The 25,361-nt window shown below is 41.8% G+C and overlaps 1 protein-coding gene and 1 long non-coding RNA gene across 2 annotated transcripts in view; both read right to left on the minus strand.

Annotated features, from left to right (window-relative positions):
• LOC100251821 (nardilysin-like) overlaps nucleotides 1–25,361 on the minus strand; it is a 72,461-nt gene that overhangs the window by 22,447 nt on the left and 24,653 nt on the right. Inside the window, exons 6-9 of the mRNA XM_019220625.2 lie at nucleotides 25,125–25,220; nucleotides 24,902–25,021; nucleotides 23,125–23,358; nucleotides 9,120–9,268 (exon numbers count right to left, since the gene is read on the minus strand). Coding sequence (XP_019076170.2) covers nucleotides 9,120–9,268; nucleotides 23,125–23,358; nucleotides 24,902–25,021; nucleotides 25,125–25,220 — 599 coding nt within the window. The remainder of the gene's footprint in view (nucleotides 1–9,119; nucleotides 9,269–23,124; nucleotides 23,359–24,901; nucleotides 25,022–25,124; nucleotides 25,221–25,361) is intronic.
• On the minus strand, nucleotides 56–9,112 carry LOC132253943 (uncharacterized). Its single transcript, XR_009465855.1, has 2 exons — nucleotides 5,135–9,112; nucleotides 56–968 (listed from the first exon to the last, which is right to left on the minus strand). It is a non-coding gene; the product is annotated as an uncharacterized LOC132253943 (long non-coding RNA).

Genomic DNA, 25,361 nt, shown 5'->3' on the forward strand with positions numbered 1-25,361 from the left:
AATCACCAATTACTTGCATTACACCCTAGATTGGTGGCATTTGGAAAACCAACACTAGGCCACAAAAGAGATGTACTTTCATTTACTTCCATAGAAAGAATCCATATAGATCCACAAGCACTCTATTTCATATCTGACATGTTTACACTGGTAATGGAAAAAGCAATATTTCAAGGCCAACAGAACTAAATGTTAACCAGGAAGAGATTTAGTGAGACAAGAGTCAACATGATCAGATGGGTGTGGAATATTTGACTTAAAAGTTCTCCTCTTTTATTTCAGCTGGTGTAGTTTGCAGGTAATGGCATGTATGTGGGGCTTATCTGAAGTCCTTGCACCAAGTGAGGATTGATGAGGGTCTCCCCAGTTATCAAAAAAGAGAGAAGAAAAAGACTTCAATGAGAACATTTCTTTTTTTATCAGAAACGAAAAATATGTTATATTAATAATAATTTTTTTTTATCAATAAGCAGAAAATTGTATAGCAAAGAAGCGCTAAAGAAGTGACTCACAGAATTACAGAATAGACAAACTCACCCCCATACAAAAGGACCCAAACAACAAGGAAAACACAAAAAAACCTTCTCCCTTATCGCAAACACACCCAATTTATAAAATCTATTAAGGTCGAAGGACCATTTTTTATCCACAATTTGGTTTCCGACCAAAGTAAATACACAAAAGAAACTTTCAACTTTTGAATGGACAACACACCGTCCTCAAAAGCAATTGTATTCCTAGCCTTCCAAATGACCTAAAACAAGCATAACGGTCCCAACTGCCACGCCACCTTCCTCTTCTTACCCACAAAAGAGCCCCTCCATCCTAAAAGGGTTTCCTTTACCGAATAAGGAAAGACCCAAGAAACTCCAAAACAAGAGAGGAACAACGTCCACACTTCCCTTGTTCTTTCACAATGAAGGAGGAGGTGGTCAATCGACTCCCCACACGTTTGGCACAAAAAGCACCTTTTTTTTTTTTTTTTTTTTGATAGGAAACGACAAAGGAATATATTGATAAAAAGAAGGTACAAAAGAAGGATGAGGAATCCTCCCATCAAAGAAAAACAAGACTACAAGAAATCAAATATAAGAAAGTGCAAAAAGAGAAAAGTAGACACTCTAGTTACACGCCGCTAACCAATCAAGTTGTAGCATATTAAGAGGAATCCCCTTAAAAACCTTAGAACAAAAAGCCCAAAAAGAGGTAAGAAAACAAATAGAATCCCAAAGATACTCAGAATTCCTTGCTTTATCCTCGAAAATCCTTGCATTTCTTTCCCGCCACACCACCCACATTAACGCGATGCACGCGTTTTGCCATAAAACAATCCCTCTCTTGGAAAATCCAAAACCATTAAAATTACTAGCTAACATGTCAGAGATGCTCCTTGGGGAAACCCAATCCATCTTTGCTGATTGAAATAATCTGTGCCACAACCCTATCGTCAAAGAGCAATGAAGGAATAGGTGATCTACTGTTTCTCCATGCTTCATGCACAACTTACATATGTCAGGGCTAAGTGCTTTGTAAGGTCTTCTCAATTGTAGCAAGTCATTAGTATTAACCTTCTTGTGAGCCACCAACCAGACAAAGGACTTGACTTTAAAAGGGACTTGAGCATTCCAGACAAACTTGGTAGGGAAAATTGGAGGCGACACAGAATATTGGGATAAGGCCAGAAAGAAAGATTTGACTGTGAAAAGACCTGAAGGGGATAAGGACCAAGATCTCTTATCTGGAACCGAAGATGAAATGTGTAGACGATCAAAAGACTGCATAAGGCCCTCTAGATCTTCTATCTCAGAATCAGAAAGATTTCGGCGAAAAGTGAAATTCCAAGAGAAAGGGCGGGTAGAACCAAGAATTGATGAAATAGGAGCATTTTTATCCGTGACTACTCTAAGTAATCTTGGATATTGGACACCCAAAGGTTGTTCCCCCCACCACAGGTCATCCCAGAACCGAATTCTATCCCCATTACCTACCACAAACCGAGTAAACTTGGAAAACTCTTGGTAGACTAGTGCAATAGCCTTCCAAGGACAACGATGAGACCATCTAACTATGTTGTTGACATCCCAACCATTGGAATGTGATCCATAAATGCTTAAAATCACCTGATGCCATAGAGCAGAACCCTCTCTAGGATATCTCCACAACCACTTCCCTAAAAGAGCGACATTCCTTATAGATATCTTTCCAAAACCCAATCCCCCTCTCGATTTCGGCTTACACACCACGTCCCAATTAACCAAATGGTCTCTTTTGCCTTCCCTTACGCCTGACCATAAAAAATCTCTTTGCATTCTCTCGATTTTTGCTGCCACAGAGGCGGGAATTTTAAACAAGGAGAGAAAATAACAAGGCATATGGGTGAGACAAGATTGAATGAGAGTAATTCTGCCTCCAAAAGATAAATATGCCTTCTGCCACCCATCTAATCTCCTTGATATCCTCTCAATCACAGGGTCCCAAAAGCCACTCGTCTTAGGATTCCCTCCCAGAGGAAGACCGAGGTAAAGTATAGGCCACCCAGAAGCCTTGCAGTCAAGCATCTCGGCCAACCTAGAAAGGTGATTCTGCTCAAGATTAATACCATAGATATTGCTTTTGTCAAGATTAACTTTCAAACCGGAAATATGCCCAAACACTAGCAGGACATTCTTAAGGGTCATCATATCCTCCTCCCGAGAGCTGGAAAAGAAAATGGTATCATCTGCAAATTGTAAGTGGGAAACCCTTGTTCTATTCCTACCCACCTTGAAACCCTCCAAGACATTTCTCTCCTCAGCTTTCAATAACATCCTACTCAACACATCTGCCACTATGGTGAACAAGAACGGTGATAAAGGGTCTCCTTGTCTTAAACCTCTAGATGCCTTAACCCACCCTTTCGCATTACCGTTTACTAGGACTGCAAAAGAAACCGAGGACAAGCAACCTCTCATCCATTTCCTCCATCTAATACCAAACCCTTTCATCTCCATCACATGATCCAAGAAATCCCAACTCACATGATCATACGCCTTTTCAAAGTCAATTTTGAACACAACTCCTTCCTCCCCCGATCTTCTTTTCTCATCCACTATCTCATTGGCTATGAGAACTGCATCCAAAATTTGTCTCCCTTGTACGAAGGCTCCTTGAGTAGAGTGTATGGTCTCATGAAGTACCTCTCTTATACGCCCTGCTAACACTTTGGCTATTATCTTGTAAAGACTAGTGATCAAGCTAATAGGTCTGAAGTCTGAGATTCTCCTAGACATGCTTTTTTTAGGTAACAGAACTATAAAGGAAGCATTGGTGCTTTGATTAATAATTCCGCTCCTATGAAATTCTGTAAACACTTTCACTAAATCCTCCTTTATCACTTCCCAACAATCTTGAAACACTGCAATGGTAAAGCCATCCGGCCCCGGAGCCTTATCCCTGTCCATCTGAAATATAGCCTTACAAATCTCTTCTTCAGTAAAGGGGGATTCCAACCTAACCGCACTCTCACCAGATATAGGGGACCAATCTAAGCCTTCCACTCTCCAAGATTCTCCAGAAGGACTCGTGTAGAGCTTTTCGAAATACCTTAAAATCTCCTCTTTTATGCTCTCTGAATTATTCATCATTTGGCCATTTTCATTTTCCAACTCCTTAATGAATTTCCTATTTCTCCTGCCATTGGCCACCTTATGAAAAAATTTTGAATTACAATCCCCTTCTTTTACCCATTTCACCCTAGCTTTTTGTCTCCAGTGTATTTCTTCCCTCAAAATCAACTCCTCTAACTCCCCTTTTTTTATAGCTCTTTGGGCTAAAAGTTCATGGGATAGGCCCCCTTCTTGCTCCAATGAATCAAAGTTAACTAAAGCAGATAATATATCTTCTTTCCTTTTACTTAGCTCTCCAAAAGAAGCCTTATTCCACACTTTCAATTTGGCTTTAACGAACTGTAATTTCCTCATGAACTTGTGCCCTTCCCACCCATTTCCTTGAAACTCCCTCCACCATCTTCCAAAATTCTCCTTAAAACTAGGATGTTGCAACCACATATTTTCAAACCTGAACGGCGTTGGACCCCACTTGAACGGATTAGTTTCCAAGACAATCGGCCAATGATCCGATGTCCATCTTGGTAGTACTCCTTGAATACTTTGAGGGAATGTTTGTTCCCACTCATTTGAGTACAGGAAACGATCTAATCTCTTGCAAACTGGATTCACTTGCATGTTTGACCAAGTAAATGATGCACTCCTTAAAGGTAAATCTATCAGTTCGCAATCACTTATGAAATCATCAAAGTCCTTCATGCTTGGGGTTAATCTAGAACCGCCCAATTTTTCTGAACTTCTCCTTATGACATTAAAGTCACCTCCCACACACCAGCGCGGAGAAGCCAGCCCAGCAATGTCTGAAAGCTCCACCCACAAATCCTTCCTGAGAGCTGAGTTGTTTGGGCCATAAACTGCAGATAGCCACAGAGATTCGCAACCGTTCAATGTAAACTTGATTGAGACCGAAAAAGAACCTAACATTACCTCCTCCCTGCTCAATTTTTTAGTATCCCATATGATCAAAATTCCACCCGAAGCCCCACATGCCGGAAGGGCTGCCCAATCCTTATTTCTGGCTGTCCAAACACTACCCACAAATCTTCTATCACACTCTTCCTTTTTTGTTTCCTGAAACATCACTACATCTGGCTTTTCTGATCTCAAAAAATCCTTGACCACCCTTCTCTTTTTCTTTGAACCCAAACCCCTGGTATTCCAACTGATTATCTTCATGTGAAACTTTGTGACCCTAATCTCCGAACCAAAACCAGATAGTCTCACAATCCTGTGGAGCATCTGCTCTTCCTCCTTGAATATACCTTGATATCCAGAGTTTTTAAAACCTCACGAACTTTTGCCATTTTCCTAGGAGACAGTCCTTCTATTTGGAACTCGCCCGAAGGAGAGCCCGCAATACCTCCCAAGTGGACTGTAGCCTTACTGGACTCCTTGCAAGGCAATCTTAAATTAGCTGAGAGAGAATTGGCACTCTCAGACATCTGGTAAGGATCAGCAGGCTGTATCACCTCCGTTTCCATTTCTAAACTAGGAATATCAACCGGAAAAGGATCAGCAGGCTGTATCACCTATTTGCCAAAGCCCAACCCGTCTTTTGTAAACAGTCCAAGGTTAGAACTCTTCCCCAAGAAGCCTCCCACGTGAAGAAGCTTATCTTGGGCTGCACATAAGAATTCCAAATAATCTTCGAAGGGAAGAAATAGACACCGGCTGCAAAGCCCTATACAACGATTTTACCCAAAAAGCCCCACCCTTTGAATCCATCCACCTCACCCTAACCATCTTCCCATCCAAGCAACAAAGCAGTCTTCCCACTTCTTCCATCTCCCAATCATTAAAAGGCCTATTGAAACGAGGAGTCCAATTTCCCCCCCTTTCCCTCTCGGCTGTCCAAACTTCATTTACCCAAGCCTCTTTTGAAGTTGCTAGAGCAAATAATGAAGGGAAAGCCTAACAAAAAGGGGTGGTTCCACACCACTTATCTTTCCAAAAACTCACATTCTTCCCATCCCCCACCACAAAACCAAAAAGAGGGGTTACTAGCTGTCCCATCTTACTTATAGCTTTCCATAACCCAACTCCATAGGCCTCCCTAGCCTCATAAGATCTCCAACCCCCTCTTTCCTCCCCATATTTCCTTCTAATCACTTGGTTCCAAAGGACCTTTTTTTCGTTTGCAAAACGCCGAACCCACTTGCCAAGGAGAGCCCTATTGAAAGAACCAAGACTCTTAACCCCCAACCCTCCTTTACTTTTGTCTACACACACAATCGGCCACCTTACTAAGTGCGGTTTTTGCTCAAGAGCCCCACCACCCCATAGAAAGTCCCTTTGAATCTGTTCTAGTCTCATCCTAACCACCCTTGGCAGCTGGAAAAGAGACATAAAATAGATCGATAAATTGGATAAGGTACTTCGAATTAAGGTAATCCTCCCCCCTTTTGAGATATACTGCCGTTTCCACATAGCCAATCTCTTTCAGATTCTTTCTTCTATTCCATCACATGCACCAACAGATTTAAAAGGAGCACCCAAAGGCATTCCTAGGTAGGTGGAGGGCAAATTTCCCACTTTATAACTGAACTCATCAACCAACTCTTCCACATTCTCAACTCTACCAATTGGAATCAATTCACTTTTTTCCAAATTCACTCTTAACCCTGACATTGCCTCAAACCACATTAATAGCCAGTACAAATATGTCAACTGCTCCTCTTTAGCCTCACAGAAAATCAGTGTGTCATCAGCAAACAATAAATGGGAGATCTGGACCCCTTCACCCCTTCTTCCCCGAACCGAACACGGTGTCAAATAACCTCCAGCAACTGCTCTTTTCAACAAACAACTAAAAACCTCCATGACTACTACGAATAAATAAGGCGAGAGAGGGTCTCCTTGCCTTAAACCCTTTGAGCTCTGGAAAAAACTAGCAGGGCTTCCATTCACCAAGACTGAAAATCTAACAATGGATAAACACTACTTTATCCAACTACACCACCCTTCCCCAAACCCCATCTTTTCCAATACCGCTAAAAGAAATGACCAGTCCACATCATCATAGGCTTTCTCAATGTCTAATTTGCAAAGAATTGCCCCTCTATTACTTTTCAAAATGGAATCTATTGCCTCATTAGCGATTAACACTGCATCCATAATCTGCTACCCCTCCACAAAAGCATTTTGAGACGTTGAGATCACCTTGGCTAACATTCCTTTCATATTGTTAGTCAACACCTTAGCTAACCACTTGTACAGCCCTCCCACCAAGCTAATTGGCCTAAAATCCTTCAAGTCCTCAGCCCCCCCTTTCTTAGGAATCAACACTAAAAAGGTTGCATTCAGACTTCTAACAATCTCCCAGCCTCATGGAACTGTCTGAAAAAATTCATAACCTCCTCCTTCACAAAATCCCAAGAAAACTGCTAGAATGCCATTGAGAAACTGTTAGGGCCTGGTGCTTTCTCTTCGCAACAGCCTGACAGTGCTCCAAAAACCTCCTCCTCCGAGAAAGGCTTCTCCAACCCCTCCACATCAACCTCTTCCAGCCTCTCAAAATTTAAACCATCTATACCGGGCTTCCAATCACCAGGATCAACCAACATACCTTGGAAAGCTCTGCTCACCTCCTCTTTGATTTCACTTTCCTCAATCAACCACCTCCCATTCACTTTTACTCTGGTCAGCTGATTCTTTCTTCTATGAGCATTAGTCATCTGATGAAAAAATAGTGTTTCTATCCCCCTCCTTCAACCAAATTTCCCTAGACTTCTGCCTCCATGACACTTCTTCTAAAAGAACCCATTTCTTATACATCTCTCTTGCCTCCTTCCTAGCCTCCTCTTCTTCCAACGACAAAGAGTGAAACCCCTCTTCCTTATCCCAATAATCCATTAAATTTCATACATCCTGCTTCTTAGACTCAATCTGACCAAAAACGTCTTTATTCCAACTTCTCAAAATCGGTTTTAAAGCCTTCAATTTTTCAGTCAGAATGTAGCTCGCTGACCCACTAACTTGAATCCCCTCCCACCACTTTCTCAACACTTCTTTAAACCCCACATATTCTCAAATCTAAAGGGCGTGGACCCTCTCCTCATCCCTTCCCCATCAAAAAGAATCGGAGAGTGATCAGAAACTGGCCTAGCCAATACAACTTGTATGGCCCCCTGTAAATGAACTTCCCAATCCTCATAAATGAGGAACTGATCAATTCTTGACTTTAACCGATTATTAAGACCTCCACTCCACGTGAACAACCCCCCTTGAAGAGGCAAGTCCCTTAGCTCTAATTCCTCAACCACCTCTGAGAATCTCCTCATCGTCGGGGACATACAACCTCCTCTACTCCGCTCAGAAGGGAATCTCATCATGTTGAAGTCTCCTGCTACACACCACAGCTCATTCGACAAACCTCTAATGGCCCCCAGCTCACTCAAAAAATCTTCTCTCTCCACTTTCACAGTGGGCCCATACACTCCTGAAAAAATCTAGCAGAATCCATCTTCACAATTCTTAAAGCGACAGGAAACTACAACCCCAACCCCCCGCCGCCCCCCTTGAATTTAAGGCCCCCCACTCCAAATATCTTCCTACCCCGAGGCTTCTTACAATTCCATTAGTCATCTCCTGAGTTTTTGTTTCTTAGAGACACACTAAGTCCACCTTCTGTGTTTTAATCATATTCTTTATCAATTTTCTCTTGTCTCTGTCATTTACTCCCCTTACATTCCACAAAAGGATTCTAAGCCACATCTAACACACTCCTGATGACCCTGATCTCCTTTTGATCCATTGTAACAATAATAATAGTAAAGGTACAAAATGAAGCAGGAAAGATCAAGTATGAGAAGAAGCAGGAAAGCAAAATGAAGAAAGAAGTCAGACCTTCTAAACTTTACAAACATCAAATCTAATCTTCCTTTTTCCTTACTATCTATGCATTTTTCAATTGAATGATGCTACTTTTTGGTCAAGGAATGGAATAATACAACACATCAAGTGAACCAAGTCCATAGCTTTGGCAAAACCTACCACAATATTTTTTTTTGAGCCTGTAACCAAATAAATTTATGTGGATAAATCAACAGTCACAACAAGTTTGGTAGAGTCACAAAAACTGGTCTCAACCAGGATTGCTGGAAAGAAATACAGTACTAATGTACTATACTGGTAAATGCTAGAACAAGTAAAACAAACCACTATTGCAGTCAATAACAACAGATGAAGCAAGCAGTCAGTCATTTTACATACTTCTCCTGCAATTTTAGAATTGATGGATTAGATACTTAAACTCATCTACTGAAGAGAAGCATTGACCCAGAACCTAGGATTTCTAAATGGTGTTTCCGGCAATTTTGCATAGGCACCAAATGTAAAGTAAGTACATTTGGTCCCCAAGAATCCTCATATAATTTATTCAAGGAAAGCAATCCCATTACTGAATGTATTTTTCAAGATGAAGAGGAAGCAGAACATTAAATAAACTTACAAAAAAGAAGACAAGGAGTACAAGAAAAAAAGGAAGCTGTACAAAAACTATGAAAAATACACCACCTTTTCCAAGCCAGAGTCAGTGAGGTGTATAGACATGCTAAATATATAGGCTATAGACGATTGTTGCATTCCTTCATTCCCAACACCAGCAGATATAGAAGTGACCCATCCTCTAGCTTTTAGAAAGAAATGCAAGCTTCCTCTGCCCTCTGAAAAAATAGTGATTTTCTGCTCAGGCTTAAAAAGACTGGAAACATATGATCAGCTAAATGAATTAATGCAATTTGAGCAGGGCAGGAAAATCTTCTGAAAAAATTGATTAGACCAATCTGAAGTCTAAAAAGAATTAAAAGAATAAAGTCAAAGCACGAAATTTGTAACAGTATGTGCCAGGAGAAAATCAATTTCAGAGGTACCATTATGTATGGGCCTAAAAAATTAGTGAAGAGATACTTTAAGATTCTATGGCCTTTCCTCTCCATATACGTCACATGTGCATGAGTAGGCCCTGTTTATATTTAATAATTTTTTGCTCATAGAAAAGGGTACCAATCGGTTGGCTTGTTGAAAGAAGCAATATCTTTAGTCTGAAATGAGTGTTTCCAGAGATAGTGAAAAATCTACTCCTCGAATGGAAGGCTAAGGGATTGGATAAGAAGAGACGTTATATTTGGGGAATAGTTCCCCTATGTCTGTTCTAGTGCATGTAGAAAGAGTGTAACTGCCAAATTTTTAAGGGTGAATGGCTCTTAGATCAAAGGTTAAAGGAGAACTTCACTAGAGCCCTCTTGAAGTAGTCAAATGTTTCTTTAGAATTGGGAAAACTTCTCAATGTTTGACTTTTTAGATAGTCTTAGTTACAAGTGGATTGGGTTTTGTGGCTGTTTTTTGTAGATACATGTTGCCTTTCTTTGGTTTTTTTGCATAAACCACCTGTATACATAGGGTGTGCCCCTTTTTCTTGGCACTTTTTTAATGGAATGCTCTGTTTGCTTATAACAAAAAAAAAAAAAAAAAAAAAGGCAATTTTTTTTAAGTGAAAAAGGTTCATGCAAATCAAAAACACCCTTTCTAGTCTTCCAATTTGCTTCAAGTACAATTGATAAATATTAGGTATGAGAAGATTTAGAAGCTTCCTTCTTTGTACATAAGGAGCACCCACTATCATCAAGCACTTTCAATTGCATCTTTGTTTACCCATATGCAAAGAGAGAGATTCAGTGGTAACAATCTGAATGGAGACCCATCTTATGACGTGGTCATCTGTTTGCTTAGATAAAGGAAAAGGAAGTCTAGGAATCAGAAAGCCCTTCAAATAATAGTTCTGAAAGGTGTAAGATGCGCCTAAGGGGCAAAAAGGTCTCCTACAGCCTAGGTGCAGATCACAACTTAAGGCACACACTTAAGCAAAGTGAACCACAACCTAGGATGCATGTCTATTTTATAAAATAGTGTAAATTTGAGCAAGCAAACATTTATCATATACTCATATAATCAAATATGATGCAAAATTCCAATTCAAGCTGCAAACAAATAAAGATTCCAAACATTTAAAAAAAAACCATCAAATAAAAAACAAATGCAATGTAAAATTTCAAAGTTCATAGAAAAATTTCAAGAATTAAGGTCTACAAAGGAAATAAAATAGATAAGGCGCACCTCTCCAACAAGGTGTGCACCCTGGTAAGCAAAGGGGCTACAGTGAGGGAGCTGTCATGCCTTCGGCCCACATGCACCTTCAACAACTACGCTTCAAACTCAGCAAGGCTTTACTCAAAAGTGGCTTTGGAAGTCTAAAAAGGAGTGGGATAATTTTTGGATTTAAGTCATATGAGAAAGGTAGGTGTTTTTTTTTTTTGATAAGTAAGCACGGAATATATTAACACAAGGCATAAAAAGCCACATAGCATACAAGGAGTATACAGAGCGGCAAAGGCCTCACAACCAAAAAGAGACAAAAAACAAACCAACCCTTACTTGGAGGCCAACCACTCCAAGAAGCCTATAAGGGAGCGCGTCTCCACTCCACTATACAATTTTGCCCAGCCCCACACATTACAAACAAAAGAATTTTTAAGTTTCTGAATAGCTAACTCCCCCTACTCCCCCCTTCAAAGCTAGTCTATTCCTTTCCTTCCAAACCGTCCAAAAAATAAATAACGGAATGGATGTCCAGATTTCTTTCCTCTTTTTACCCACAAAAGAGCCCTTCCAGATGAGTAGAACCTCCTTTATAGTTTCTAGAAAAACCCACTAGGCACCGAACAAACCAAGAACAATCTCCCACAACACTCTAGCCACTGTACAATGAATGAGCAAATGATTTACATTTTCCTCTTCACTACCACATAAAAAGCATCGGTTAGGAAGCTACCACCCTCTCTTATGAAGTCTATCAAGGGTAAGAACCTTCCCCCAAGCAGCTTCCCATGCAAAGAACGCTAGTTTAGTTGGGACTCTATCCACCCAAATGCCATTTTTGGGGAAAACGGAGACAATGGGGCTGATCAACAAGCTGTACGCATTCTTAACCCCAAACTACAAGTTTTTTCCTCCCTTCCAAAAAACCGAGTCTTCCTCCAAGGTAACCCTTTGGCCCCTTAATGCTTGAAGTAATTCACCTACCAAGTCCAACTCCCAATCATTGAAATCTCTGAAAAACCTTAAATTCCAGCCTCCTTGACCAGAATTTTGGTCCCACATTTCTCCCACTGTGGCATTCCTATGGGCAGCCACGGCATAGAGCTGAGGGAATCTTAGGGACAGCTCAACACCCCCACACCAAGGATCAGTCCAGAATCTGATTCTGGTGCCTTTTCCCACATTGAAAGCCATATTATCCCAGCACCAATCAAATTCCTTCAGAATTTCCTTCCAAACCCCGACACCAAATGCCCCATTTGCCTTCTTAGTCCTCCAACCAAGGTCCTCTTGCTCATATTTCACCATGAGCACTTGCTTCCACAGCTCGTCCTTGGCCAGAGCGAATCTCCAAACCCATTTACCAAGCAATGCTTTGTTCAAAAGGACTAGCTTCCTCAAGCCAAGCCCCCCCTTCTCTTTACCTGCACACACCATCTCCCAATTGACTAAGTGGGCTTTTCTTTCCATATTTCCCCCTCCCCACAAGAAATCTCTTTGCAACTTTTCTAGCCTTCTTGCCACTATCTTAGGCATACAGAACAAGGATAGTTGATACAAAGGCATACTAGCCAACGTACTCTTTATGAGGGGGATTCTTCCACCTTTGGAGATATACTGCCGTTTCCAAAGGGCAAGTTTCCACCTCACCCTCTCTTCCACCCCATCCCACACGAAAGATGCCTTATTTGGCGCCCCCAAGGGCAGCCCCAAGTAGACTAAGGGTAACTGGCCTACCTTGCATCCAAGCTCCACAGCCATCTCAACAATCTCTTCCACCTCTGCTACTGGGATAATTTCACTTTTAGCTAGATTAATCCTTAACCCTAATGCAACTTCAAACCAAAATAAGATCCAGCTCAAATGAGTCAAGTGGTCCTTCTTTGCCTCACAAAATACTATTGTGTCATCAACAAAGAGAAGGTGAGAAACATTGGCAGCCGGCCCACTACCCCGCCTGATGTTGCACCCAGAAATAAAACCCCCCTCCACAGCCCTCCTAATAAGACCACTCAACACTTCCATTCCCATGTCGAACAAGTATGGGGATAGAAGATCACCTTGATGTAGCCCCTTAGAGTTAGAGAAAAACCCAGCAGGCACTCCATTTACCAAAACTGAAAACTTGGCAGTTGAGATACAACTCCACATCCATTCCATCCATTTAGACCCGAACCCCATTTTTTGCAAAATCCTCATCAAGAAATGCCAATTAACGCTGTCATATGCCTTCTCAATATCCAATTTGCAAATTAGGCCTTTCTCTCCCCTTTTTTGCCAAGAATCAATCACCTCATTTGCAATTAAGGAGGCATCCAGAATCTGCCTACCCATGACAAATGCATTCCGATCCGAGGAAACCACTTTTCCAATCACTTTTTTTAATCCTATTGGCCAGCACCTAAGCCAATAATTTGTATAGCCCTCCTAAAAGACTGATAGGTCTGAAGTCCCCCGGTTCCTCCGCCCCTCATTTTTTGGGTAAAAGAACTAGAAACGCGTTATTAAGGCTCTTGAGGAAAGAGTTTTGCGCATGGAACTCTTTAAACATCTCTAGAATCTCCTCTTTCACGAACTCCCAACAGCATTGCCAAAAGGCCACAGTGAAGCCATCCAGTCCTAGAGCCTTGTCCCCATTCATGTCCATTAGAGCCGAATGAACTTCATCCTCAGAGAAGGGAAGCTCCAGAATTTCCGCTTCTTACTGACTGATCTGATTCAAGTTTAGCCCCCCTATATCCGTCTTCCACTCCGAGTCTTCCATGAGCAACTGTTTAAAGGCGTCTACAATCCCTATCCTTACTTCTTGCTCCTCTGACAACCACACCCCATTAATTTTTATTCTGTCCATGGAGTTCCTCCTTCGGTGTGTCGTTGCCATACGATGAAAGTAACCCGTGTTTCTATCCCCTTCCCTTAGCCATAACTCCCTTTATAACTGTCTCCAGTGTATTTCCTCTAGGTTTACCCACTTAGCATAGCCCTCTTTGGCTTCTTTTTTACTAGAGATTTTCTCCTCTGTCAACCTCTTCTCACTTTCCACCTGATCCCAGTATTCCACTTACTGAAGAGCTGCAAACACATCCTTATTCCAGGTTTTTAAATTCTGTTTAATCACCTTCAGCTTTGTAGCCAACTTATAGCTAGCCCTACCTCTGACCGACATCCCCTGCCACCAGCTCCGTATGAGGTCTTTAAACCCTTCCACTTTAAGCCACATATTTTCAAACCTAAATGGTGAAAAACCTCTTCTTATGCCACCCCCCTCAATTAGAATAGGAAAGTGATCCGATATGGCCCGAGACAGTCTTTTCTAGATCACATTGCTGAACTGATCAAGCCAGCTGGGAGACGCAAGGAATCTGTCCAACTTGGCGCAGGATTGGTTATAGAGACCTCCACTCCAAGTATATGATCCTCCTTGCAAGGGGAGGTCAACAAGCTCGAGATCATCTATAACCTGAGCAAACCTCCTCATAGCTAAGGTAACCCTTCCTTGTCTACTTCTTTCCCCTTGGGATAGAATAATGTTAAAATCACCCCCTACACACCAAGGTTCTCCCCAAATTCCTCTAATTGCCCCAAATTCATCCCACATGCTCTCCCTTTCCTCTTTGGTGAAAGGACCATAGACTCCTGTAAACACCCAGACTACCCCATTTTCAACATTCTTGAATTTACAGGAGATTGAGAACTGGCCCTCCTCCCAATCCAAGATTTCCATAGATCTTTTGTCCCAACAAATCAAGACACCTCCTGCCGATCCAAAAGCATCTAAAGCTCTCCAGTCTAAGAATCTCCCCGCCCATAAACTTCTCACCACCCCTTCAGACATTAAATGGATTTTTGTCTCTTGGATACAAAGCAAGTCCACCTTCTGTCTTCTAACCAATGACTTAATTATTTTCCTTTTAGAACTGTCATTCGCACCCCTCACATTCCAACTCAATAATTTGAGATTCATTATCCGATCATTAGTTGACCTCCTCTACCCTTAAGATGACAGTTCTTCTTAATTTCCCCCTCATAATTGATTGAACTCTTCAGCCTCTTGAGCTCCTTTTCGAATTTCGATTTCCCTAATTACCTTTGCTATGTATCCTTTCCCGCCTTTTTCTGATCTTTATCAAAAAAACCCAAGATTTCCTTTTCCAGGCCTTCTGTTGGAAATCCCAAAAAGTTACTAAATTTGGCCAGACTGCTTTCCTCCCAATTAATCTCCTTCTCGCCTCTAACTTCTTGGGGCTCAGCCCGAGCCAAATTCCACTCCATGTTGTGTGCCTCGTTTGCGGCACAATTAACCTCAATCAAATCCCAACAACCCTTACCACTCACTGTGGACCCTTTTACAACTGCCAAACTCAGCATATTTCCTTCCTGAAGATTCTCCATCCTCGCCCCAGAATGGTCGTAACGCTCACCCTTCGGAGTCTGACCAAAAGAAAAAGGAGAAGAATGAAAAGGCCCCAAAACCCTTAAACCCCAAGAGTTTAAATCAGACCCATACCTTGAGGCTTCTTCCACTAATGCACAGTCTATCATTGAACTTTGGGATTCCAGCTGCTGCTTCCTCCTTTCATCCTTCTCTTGACACTTTAAAAATTCCATTTCTAGGTTACACCCAAAGCAAGCCAGGTGGGCTGGGGAACAAAACTTCAAAGGGAGCCCTCTGTCGTGGGGTTGGGCCTGAGAAGGCCCAAGACTGCCCCCAAGCAGGACTGAAGGCCCACAAGGCGAAATCTTCGACCCATCCGCGGCCCGCCCCTCAGACGGCCCAAACGCTAGCCCAACACCAACAGTCGCAACCCCCTTTAAAATAGCTAAAGGGCCTTGCGCGGGGGGCCTATCAGCCCACTTCAAACCCACGAGACCCTCAGCCAGACCAGACTAGGTCAACCCAGCACCCGAAGATCCAGAAGAAAGGCGGGTCACCGGCCCGATATGGGCCCGGTGTTCAAACTCTTCATTGCCAGCCCCTCTTACCTGCCCCCTAGTCACATCATTTGAGCGAAGCTGCTCCTCGGGCCCAACAGTTGGCATTTCTCCCACGTGCAGCCCAGTGCGTGTTACACCGTCATCCCTAACCTCCCCATCCTGTCGCCCAGGCCAGACTCGACAGTCCCCCGGTTTCTTCCTCAGCGACGGTGAGATCTCCCACCACAGAGACAAGGAGTAGATCCCCTCCTCAACCCCAATCTCCAGCAAACTCGATAGGTCATCACCACTCGTTTTTACTAGAATCCTAGCCCACTCAAGCTCCTCCATCCTTTCCGTCTGAGGATCAACACCTAAAAACCCACCGCACGCTTCCCCCACTCTTCTCAAAATTGACGGAACCCACAACGAAATTGGGAGATCTAGAATCCTTACCCAAGCTTCATTCCTAGCTTCTCTCTCTGTTGAGCACCCAGATTTTGGACTCCATCTCTCCAAACCCATCTGAAGCCCTCCCACTGATCACTTCCCAGAGGCGAGGACATTTCTAGCTTCCTCCACGAATTCAAACTCCAGAAGAACTCGTCCCTTTCCCAGCCTTGCCAAACCTAATTTTCCTTTCAATCCCCACGCACTTGCCACTAACCACCCTAATCTCTCCAAATCCTCTTCTCGTGCTGAACTAGGGTTCCAATTTCCTACCAAGCAATGTTCCAATCTGCTCAGATTTTTACTTATTTCCTCCCCCTTTACCTCTACTCTGACCTTTGTAATATCCCTGCTCCTTGGTCCCTTTGCCACTTCCACATACGACCTTCCCGTGGCCCTCTCTTCTTGTCTATTCTCCTTCTTATCAAAACAAAATCCCATATTTGGTAAGGACTCCACCATGGAAGCCCATCCCTCCTTCTCCCCCTTGCCTTGCAGAATGCAGATACTAAATCTCCTCTTCTCCATGTTGGTAACCCCTAATCGAAGTAGGTGTTTAAGGGTGGGAAGCCTTTCAATCATGCTAGAGCATTGTTGTCAGAGTGACATTTGGTGGAGGGATTATTTTTTATTTTTTTATTTTTTTATAGGAAATGACAAAGGGATATAATGAAAGAAAAAAGAAGTACAAGAGAAGGATGAGAAATCCTCCCACCAAAGAAAACTAAACTACAAGAATACAAAAACAAGAAAATACACAATTCCTTGAAGGGATTATTCATTGAAGGACTTTTTTCCAGTTCCTTTTAGCAATGCGTCTTATCAAAATTCTTAAGTGTCTAATCTTTAGAAGGGAGAAGGTGGTCAGAATATTCCCTTGTTTTCAGAGAAACTTCTTGAAAAGGGAGTTGAAGATGGTGTCAGTTTGATTTTTTATTTTTTTTGGTTGTGTTCAGTGGTCATGAAAGTTGGATGCTCTGATAAGTTAAATGAGGCAAACAAAGAATGGTATTTGTTGAATATAATATATATATAGTGTACAATCTTTCCTTTTTTAATATAGGTTACATGTATGGTAGTTAGTTCTCCTAGGCTTGTATATATATATATACTTCTCAATTGTAAGTAGTGAATCACATGAATGAGAATTAAGGTTTTTCTCCTTTCTCTCTCTCTCTCAACATGGTATCAGAGCCAAGGGAGAAAACATAATTTTTTCTAGTTTCCCGTGTCATCAACTCCGGGAAACCTTCCGGTGACCGTGTTTCATTCCGATCACCTTCCCCATCCCCCAATACTTTCCGGTCAGTCGGATCATCGTCAGAAAACACTCACCGTGGGCAAAATTTTCCGGCGAACTTTCTGGCGACGTCTTTTTCCGACACCGACCATACCAGAAGGAGCGCCTGGAGGAGATCTCCAACTTTTGTGAAGGCACCGGAACCAAAAGCTCATCCACATGCCGGCCACGCGCAATTTTCCGGCCGGCGATTGCATCTCACGCGCCGGCGCGTGAGGCCTTTTCCGGCGACGCGCCTCCTCCTCCAGCTTTGCCTGACGCCGACCAGCCTCCCTACATCCTTGGTTTTCCCATCCGAGCCCTGCACGTACCTCTTTTGGGGATTTTTGTCTCCGTCGGCCCTCCAAACAGTTTTTCCGGCGAAGTTCCGGCTACTTTTTCTCCACCCCAATCCCTACACGTGCCTTGGGAAGTGTTCTTCTACCTTTCTGGTGGTACCACGCCGCGATCTGAGGCTGACTCCCTTTTTCGGTGGTGCCACGCCGCAATCTGAAGCCGTATTAGGGCTCTCTTCAATCCAAACATACTTCATTCTCCAGATAAGTGGATATGGCTACTAAAACTTCCATTTTTTCCTCTATCATATCTGGATCTCCTATGATTACTTTGGAGAAATTGGTTGGCAGTGAAAATTATCTTTCCTGGTCTGCCTCTGTTGAACTTTGGTTTATGGGTCAAGAATATGAGGATCACTTAGTTACCCAGGAGGCAGATATCCCTGAGGTTGACCGTGTACAGTGGAGGAAGATAGATGCACAGTTATGTAGTGTATTATGGCAATCAGTTGATCCCAGAATTCTTCTTCATCTTCAGACCTACAAAACTTGTTTTAAATTTTGGACTCAGGCCAAAGGATTATACACGAATGATATCCAGCGTCTTTATAAGGTGGCTTCTGCTATTGTCCATATCAGCCAACAGGACTTGGATCTATCTACTTATATTGGTCAGATTGCCTCTCTTAAGGAGGAGTTCTTGATTGTGATGCCTCTTACTCCTGATGTTGGGGCTCAACAAACACAGCTTGACAAGTTCTTCATGGTCCTTACTCTTATTGGCCTTCGTCTGGATCTTGAGCCTATCCGTGGTCAGATTCTTGGTAGTTCATCAGTTCCGTCCTTGGATGATGTGTTTGCTCACCTCCTCCGTATCTCGTCCACTCAGACTTTGCCATCTGATAGCACTTCAGATTCTTCTATGTTAGTTTCTCAAACTACCTATCGAGGAGGACGCAGTGGTACCCGAGGTAGAGGCCAACGTCCTCATTGCACCTATTGCAATAAACTTAGCCACACTCGCGATCGTTGCTATTAGTTACATGGACGGCCTCCTCGCACTGCCCATATGGCCCAGTCCTCTGATTTTCCGTTGCCTCAGCCTCCGAGCTCCTCCGCATCTCAGACATCTCAGGCTTCTATTGCCTCTGTTGCCCAGCCTGGTAATGCCTCTGCCTGCCTTACCCACACATCTTCTCTTGGACCCTGGATTCTAGATTCTGGAGCTTCTGATCACCTATCTGGTAATAAGGATCTTTTCTCCTCTATTACTACTACCTCTGCTTTACCTACTGTTACCTTAGCTAATGGTTCTCAAACTGTGGCTAAAGGTATTGGTTTAGCCCTTCCTCTGCCTTCTCTACCTCTCAATTCTGTCCTTTATACTCCTGAATGTCCTTTTAATCTTATTTCCATCAGCAAACTCACTCGTACTCTTAATTGCTCTATTACCTTTTCTGATAAATTTGTGACCTTGCAGGACCGAAGTACGGGGAAGACGATTGGCATAGGACGTGAGTCTCAAGGCCTCTATCACCTCACCTCGGATTCATCTGCTGCAATTTCATTTCCACTGATGCTCCTCTCCTCATTCACAATCGTCTGGGTCATCCTAGTCTCTCAAAGTTCCAGAAGATGGTCCCTCGTTTTTCCACTTTGTCGTCGCTTCCGTGTGAGTCATGTCAGCTTGGGAAACATACTCGTGTCTCGTTCCCAAAGCGTTTGAATAATCGGGCAAAGTCTCCTTTTGAGCTTGTCCACACTGATGTTTGGGGTCCTTGTCGGACTGCGTCTACTTTAGGATTTCAGTATTTTGTCACTTTCATTGATGACTATTCTCGATGTACTTGGTTATTTTTAATGAAAAATCGAGCTGAGTTATTCTCTATTTTCCAGAAATTTTAAGCTAAAATCCAAACCCAGTTCAATATTTCTATTCGTGTGTTACGCAGTGACAATGCTAGGGAATATTTTTCAGCCCCATTTACTTCATTTATGTCTCATCATGGGATTCTTCATCAGTCTTCTTGTGCTCATACTCCTCAACAAAATGGGGTAGCTGAACGCAAGAATCGACATCTTGTTGAGACAGCTCGTACTATCCTCCTCTATAGTAATGTTCCTTTTCGTTTTTGGGGGGACGCTGTTCTTACCGCTTGTTATTTGATTAATCGTATGCCCTCCTCTATCTTACACGATCAGATTCCTCACTCCCTTCTCTTCCCTGACCAACCACTTTATTTCCTTCCTCCTCGTGTCTTTGGTTGTACTTGCTTTGTTCATATTCTCACTCTTGCGCAGGACAAGCTTTCTGCCAAAGCCACGAAGTGCCTCTTCTTGGGATATTCCAGACTTCAGAAGGGTTATCGTTGTTATTCCCTTGAGACTCATCGATACTTTATCTCCGCTGATGTCACCTTCTTTGAGGACTCACCATTCTTTTCCACCACTTCTGAGTCTCTTCCTGTTTCTGAAGTCTTGCCCCTTCCCATTGTCTCCCCAGCTGATGTCGTGCCTCCTCGACCACTTCAGGTTTATCATCGTCGCCCTCGTGTCGCTGCTCCTCTCCCTTTTGCTGAGGCACCTTCTGACTCACTTCCTACCCCTTCGACTTCTCCTGCCCCGGCTCTGCCTTCTCCTGATGATTTACCCATTGCTATTCGGAAAGGTACTCACTGTACTCGTAATCCTCATCCTATTTACAATTTTTTGAGTTATCATCGATTATCTTCACCCTATTCTGCTTTTGTTTCTGCTATATCCTCTGTTTCTCTTCCAAAGAGCACCCATGAAGCTCTTTCCCATCCAGGCTAGCGACAGGCAATGGTGGATGAAATGACTGCTCTGCACTCTAATGGCACTTGGGATCTTGTTGTTTTACCCTCTGGTAAATCTACAGTTAGCTGTCGTTGGGTCTACGCAGTTAAGGTTGGTCCTGATGGTCAGGTTGATCACCTTAAGGCCCGCTTAGTTGCTAAAGGCTATACTCAGGTTTATGGTTCTGATTATGGTGACACATTCTCCCCTGTTGCCAAGATTGCTTCTGTCCGTCTGCTTCTCTCCATGGCTGCTATGTGTTCTTGGCCTCTTTATCAATTGGATATTAAAAATGTCTTCCTTCATGGTGATCTTGTTGAGGAAGTTTATATGGAGCAACCTCCTGGTTTTGTTGCTCAGGGGGAGTCTGGTTTAGTGTGCAGGTTACACCATTCTCTATATGGCTTGAAACAATCTCCTCGAGCATGGTTTGGTCGTTTTAGCTCTGTTGTTCAAGAGTTTGGCATGCTTCGCAGTACAGCAGACCATTCAGTTTTCTATCATCATAACTCCTTGGGGCAGTGTATTTATCTGGTTGTTTATGTGGACGACATTGTCATTACAGGTAGTGATCAAGATGGTATTCAGAAACTAAAGCAACATCTTTTTACCCACTTTCAGACTAAAGACTTGGGGAAACTCAAGTATTTCTTGGGAATTGAGATAGCTCAATCCAGTTCCGGTGTGGTTCTTTCCCAAAGGAAGTATGCTTTAGACATCTTGGAAGAAACCGGTATGTTACACTGTAAACCGGTAGACACACCTATGGATCCGAATGTCAAACTTGTACCAGGACAGGGGGAGCCTTTAGGAGACCCTGGGAGATATCGACGACTCGTAGGTAAATTGAACTACCTCACCATTACTCGTTCAAACATTTCTTTTCCTGTGAGTGTTGTTAGTCAATTCCTACAGTCACCATGTGATAGCCATTGGGATGTTGTAATCCGCATTCTTCGATATATCAAAAGCACACCAGGCCAAGGTGTGTTGTACGAGAACAGAGGTCATACTCAGGTTTTTGGTTACACAGATGCAGATTGGGTTGGCTCACCCACAGATAGACGTTCCACTTCAGGGTACTGTGTTTTTATTGGAGGTAATCTAATATCTTGGAAGAGTAAGAAACAAGATGTAGTGGCCAGATCTAGCGCTGAAGCCGAGTATCGAGCTATGGCTCTGGCAACATGTGAACTCATATGGTTGAGACATCTTCTTCAAGAGTTGAGATTTGGAAAGGATGAACAGATGAAACTCATATGTGATAACCAGGCCGCATTACATATTGCATCCAATCCAGTCTTTCATGAAAGGACTAAGCATATTGAAGTTGATTGTCACTTCATTAGAGAGAAGATCGCATCAGGATGTGTTGCTACAAGTTTTGTTAATTCAAATGATCAACTAGCAGACATCTTCACTAAATCTCTCAGAGGTCCTAGGATTAAATACATTTGTAACAAGCTTGGTGCATATGACATATATGCTCCAGCTTGAGGGGGAGTGTTGAATATAATGTATATATAGTGTACAGTCTTTCCTTTTTTAATATAGGTTACATGTATGGTAGTTAGTTCTCCTAGGCTTGTATATATATATATACTTCTCAATTGTAAGTAGTGAATCACATGAATGAGAATTAAGGTTTTTCTCCTTTCTCTCTCTCTCTCAACAGTATTTCTCAGTCTACTCATTCTATAGTTTTTTGAGTTTGAGCGTGCAGGATGCTCTTGCGACTAAGGAAATTTAGGTTCTAATGGCATTATATAAAGTCAGTTTCTTTGCTTCAGAGGTTGTTTTGCAAAAAAGAAAAAAACTCAAAAAAAAAAAAAAAAATTACATTTGATTAACTTAAAAAGAGGAGTTAATTGTTAGCTAATTGGTGCTTCCTTTTTCAGTCAGATGAGATATCAGCTAATTACACTCATTCACAGTGGGGCGCCTGCAGTTTATGGAGTTCGGGTTTTTCTTTGTTAGGGATTTTGTGAATACTTTCCAATCAGTCAAAGAGTAGTTATTAAGTAGGCATGGTGGTCAGGAAGAAATTGAAAGAAGTTGTGGAGGATGTAACTCTTTGCTTGGTGTAGACTGTTTGGAGAGAGCAAAATACAAGATGTTTTGAGAAAATGAAGAGTTCAGAAATGATTGTGAAAAATTGCTTCGTGAATCCTTCATACCCATCATCTAATGTTGTTTCCAATAGTAATTGTGGTTCCATATTCCATGGACTGCTCAAGAATGGGTTAAGGTGTTGTTCCATTTTTTGTTGCCTTTGGTGCTCATCGCATACACTTGTGTACTTGAATTGCACCCCTTTATGTCATATGCAACTTCTAATAGAATTTTGCATTGCCAATAGATTTTTAAGGGGATTCATGCAAAAAGAAAGCAAAATTAGGACAAAATTTATTGGAACAAGCAAAACGTGGCTATGGTGCTGTACAAATTAGGGAGATGACTATCAAAACTTGTGTGATATCAAAGGCATTATTTACAAAAAAAAGGAAAGAAAAAAGAAGGAAAAAAAATCAACCATAGCGAGCTAATAATCAATAAATAAACTTTAAATGCATTAAAAAGTCCTAATTCTATAAAACAAAGAAAAAAAAGACATTGCATCATTTAAATACAATCACTTAAGATATTCCAAAGCAATGAAATACAATACCATGCCCAATAAGATGTGCTAAGTAATCTTCAGACTTTTTCAGGTAATCTTGGCGGAGACAAGGTAATGTCCATGATAAATCAAGGATATGAACATCTTTTACTGCCTCTAATCTGTAAAGTTTACCAACTTTCCAGATGGGAACTGCCATCCTCGGCTCTGGTTTTACCCAAGGACCTTTCCTGACATTATTAAACAATTCCAAAACCCAATTCTCCAGTACATCAAGGGACTCTGCAGCATTTGAACATATATTAACATAAGATACACTGAATATATCAAAGCTCTACAGAAGTTGTTTTTAAATTCCCACTTCAACAGTCACTGTAAAACTGAATATAGTAACACATGTAACAGTTTCTCTCGCCACAACTTTGTTAAATTTATGTTGCTAACATTAGCACAAACTGAACATCAACATCTGCATAATTAGAAAAACAATTTTGTTAAGAAAAAACATAATTAAAGGAGTTCTACATCATGATAATAACTGATTTAAGTCATAATCAGAATTTGATTTTTAGCAAACCCTGAGTTGGTCCTTGGTAAATTTCCCTTCTCAATTCTTGAAATATCACTTGAAACTCTCAAGTTATAATTAAGGCATGTTTCAACAGGATGAACTTAGACTTGGAACTGGAATTGGATATTCAAATTCCTTCAAAGTGTTATTGAAATGAAGTGAAAAACAAAAGGGGGGAATATATGCCTAGATCAACATTTAACTGCTTCAAGACCTTCAACTGCTCCTATGGCCATGACAATTGGCACCAAACCTCCTCCTCCAACTCCAACCTCTACAACTGCATATCACCATGAGCACCCTGCCCCAAATAACTGGAAGGCTGCAATTTATGCTGAGATAGCCTCACAACTATTCATTCAATCTGAAAACCTCCAGGCTAAGCTAAATACAGGTATGGGCTGTATGGTGCTCAACCATGGCCCAAGGTCCAATGCCGAGTTTGGGCAGAGCTTGAGCCATTCTCAGCTCAGCCCAAACGCTGTCCTGAGCCCAAACTGAGCAAGGGCACTCAAACAGTTCTGATATAATGTATACATATTTGTCAAAAGCTGTTCTCAAACTCTGCATTGTTTATATTATTTTTTTGATAGGTTGCATTGTTTATGTTATACATATTTACTGCTTATAAGGTCAAGAGACTCACTTGATGGAATGGTTGATGCAGCAGTTTAAAACCTAAATACAGCAATTTTAATATTTTTTGCAGATTAATAGCAGAAAACAGGTTTTGGAGGGCTATTTAAGCTTGAACCAGCCCAAATTGAGCAATAAGTTCATTGCTTAATATGGGCTCAACTCCAGTTATGGAACAAAGATCAGGCTGGGCTAAGCTTGCACACAACCAATGAGCTCCAGGTACACACAGGCAGAACTCAACCTGCTTTGGCCAGCCAAACTGACCCGCCACACTACTGTTCCTATCACCACAGCAACCTGCAAGGCTACCCCAACCACTACCATTGTCACCATTACCACTCCAGCACCACCTTCACTGTAAGACTAGCATCATAACATCACCACCACTACATTTCTGCCTCCATCTCTGGCACCCCATTGATTGCTCTGCCACTTGCTCTTATAGTCCCACAGAATTCAACATAAACATCCTAAAAACAAAATGCCTCCAAGGAAATCAATTTAGTTTGATCAAAATGAAATTCCTTATACCAATTTCATTCCCTCCAACCAAACACCTTAAGTAGCTATTATAATATGAACTACATCATTAGCACTACAGAAGGAAAACTTCACCTCCCCCAATGACAACTAGCTTCATTAATCCACCACGGTAGTTATCTTTGTACAAGTTTAGAATTTGTTCACGCAAATTGATCCCTTTCTCCATTGCATCAATGAGGCTCTTCTTATTCCCTTCCATTCAAGCAGACAAAGAAATGAGTTATTTCATGTAAACAAATAAAGACCACCAAAAAATAAAAACAAAAATAAATAACACCACTTATTTCAAGCTTACCCCAACAAAATCTGTTAAAAGGATGGTCAGGTGCAGATGTATGGCATTGAAGTTGTTGAAGGCGGCAAGCATCACTTTGCAAAACCTGATTAAATTCTATTTTCCAAGTTGTTTCACATTAGGGTATACCATAAAGCAAGAAAAAAAAAGGCCAACAGCATAAAAAATAAAATAAAATAACTTTCAAACAAGAGTGAATATAGACTGAGTTCTTCGTGAAAGTAAAAAACAGAAATT

This window comes from Vitis vinifera, chromosome 6, assembly GCF_030704535.1.
Source record: "Vitis vinifera cultivar Pinot Noir 40024 chromosome 6, ASM3070453v1".
NCBI lineage: Eukaryota > Viridiplantae > Streptophyta > Magnoliopsida > Vitales > Vitaceae > Vitis > Vitis vinifera.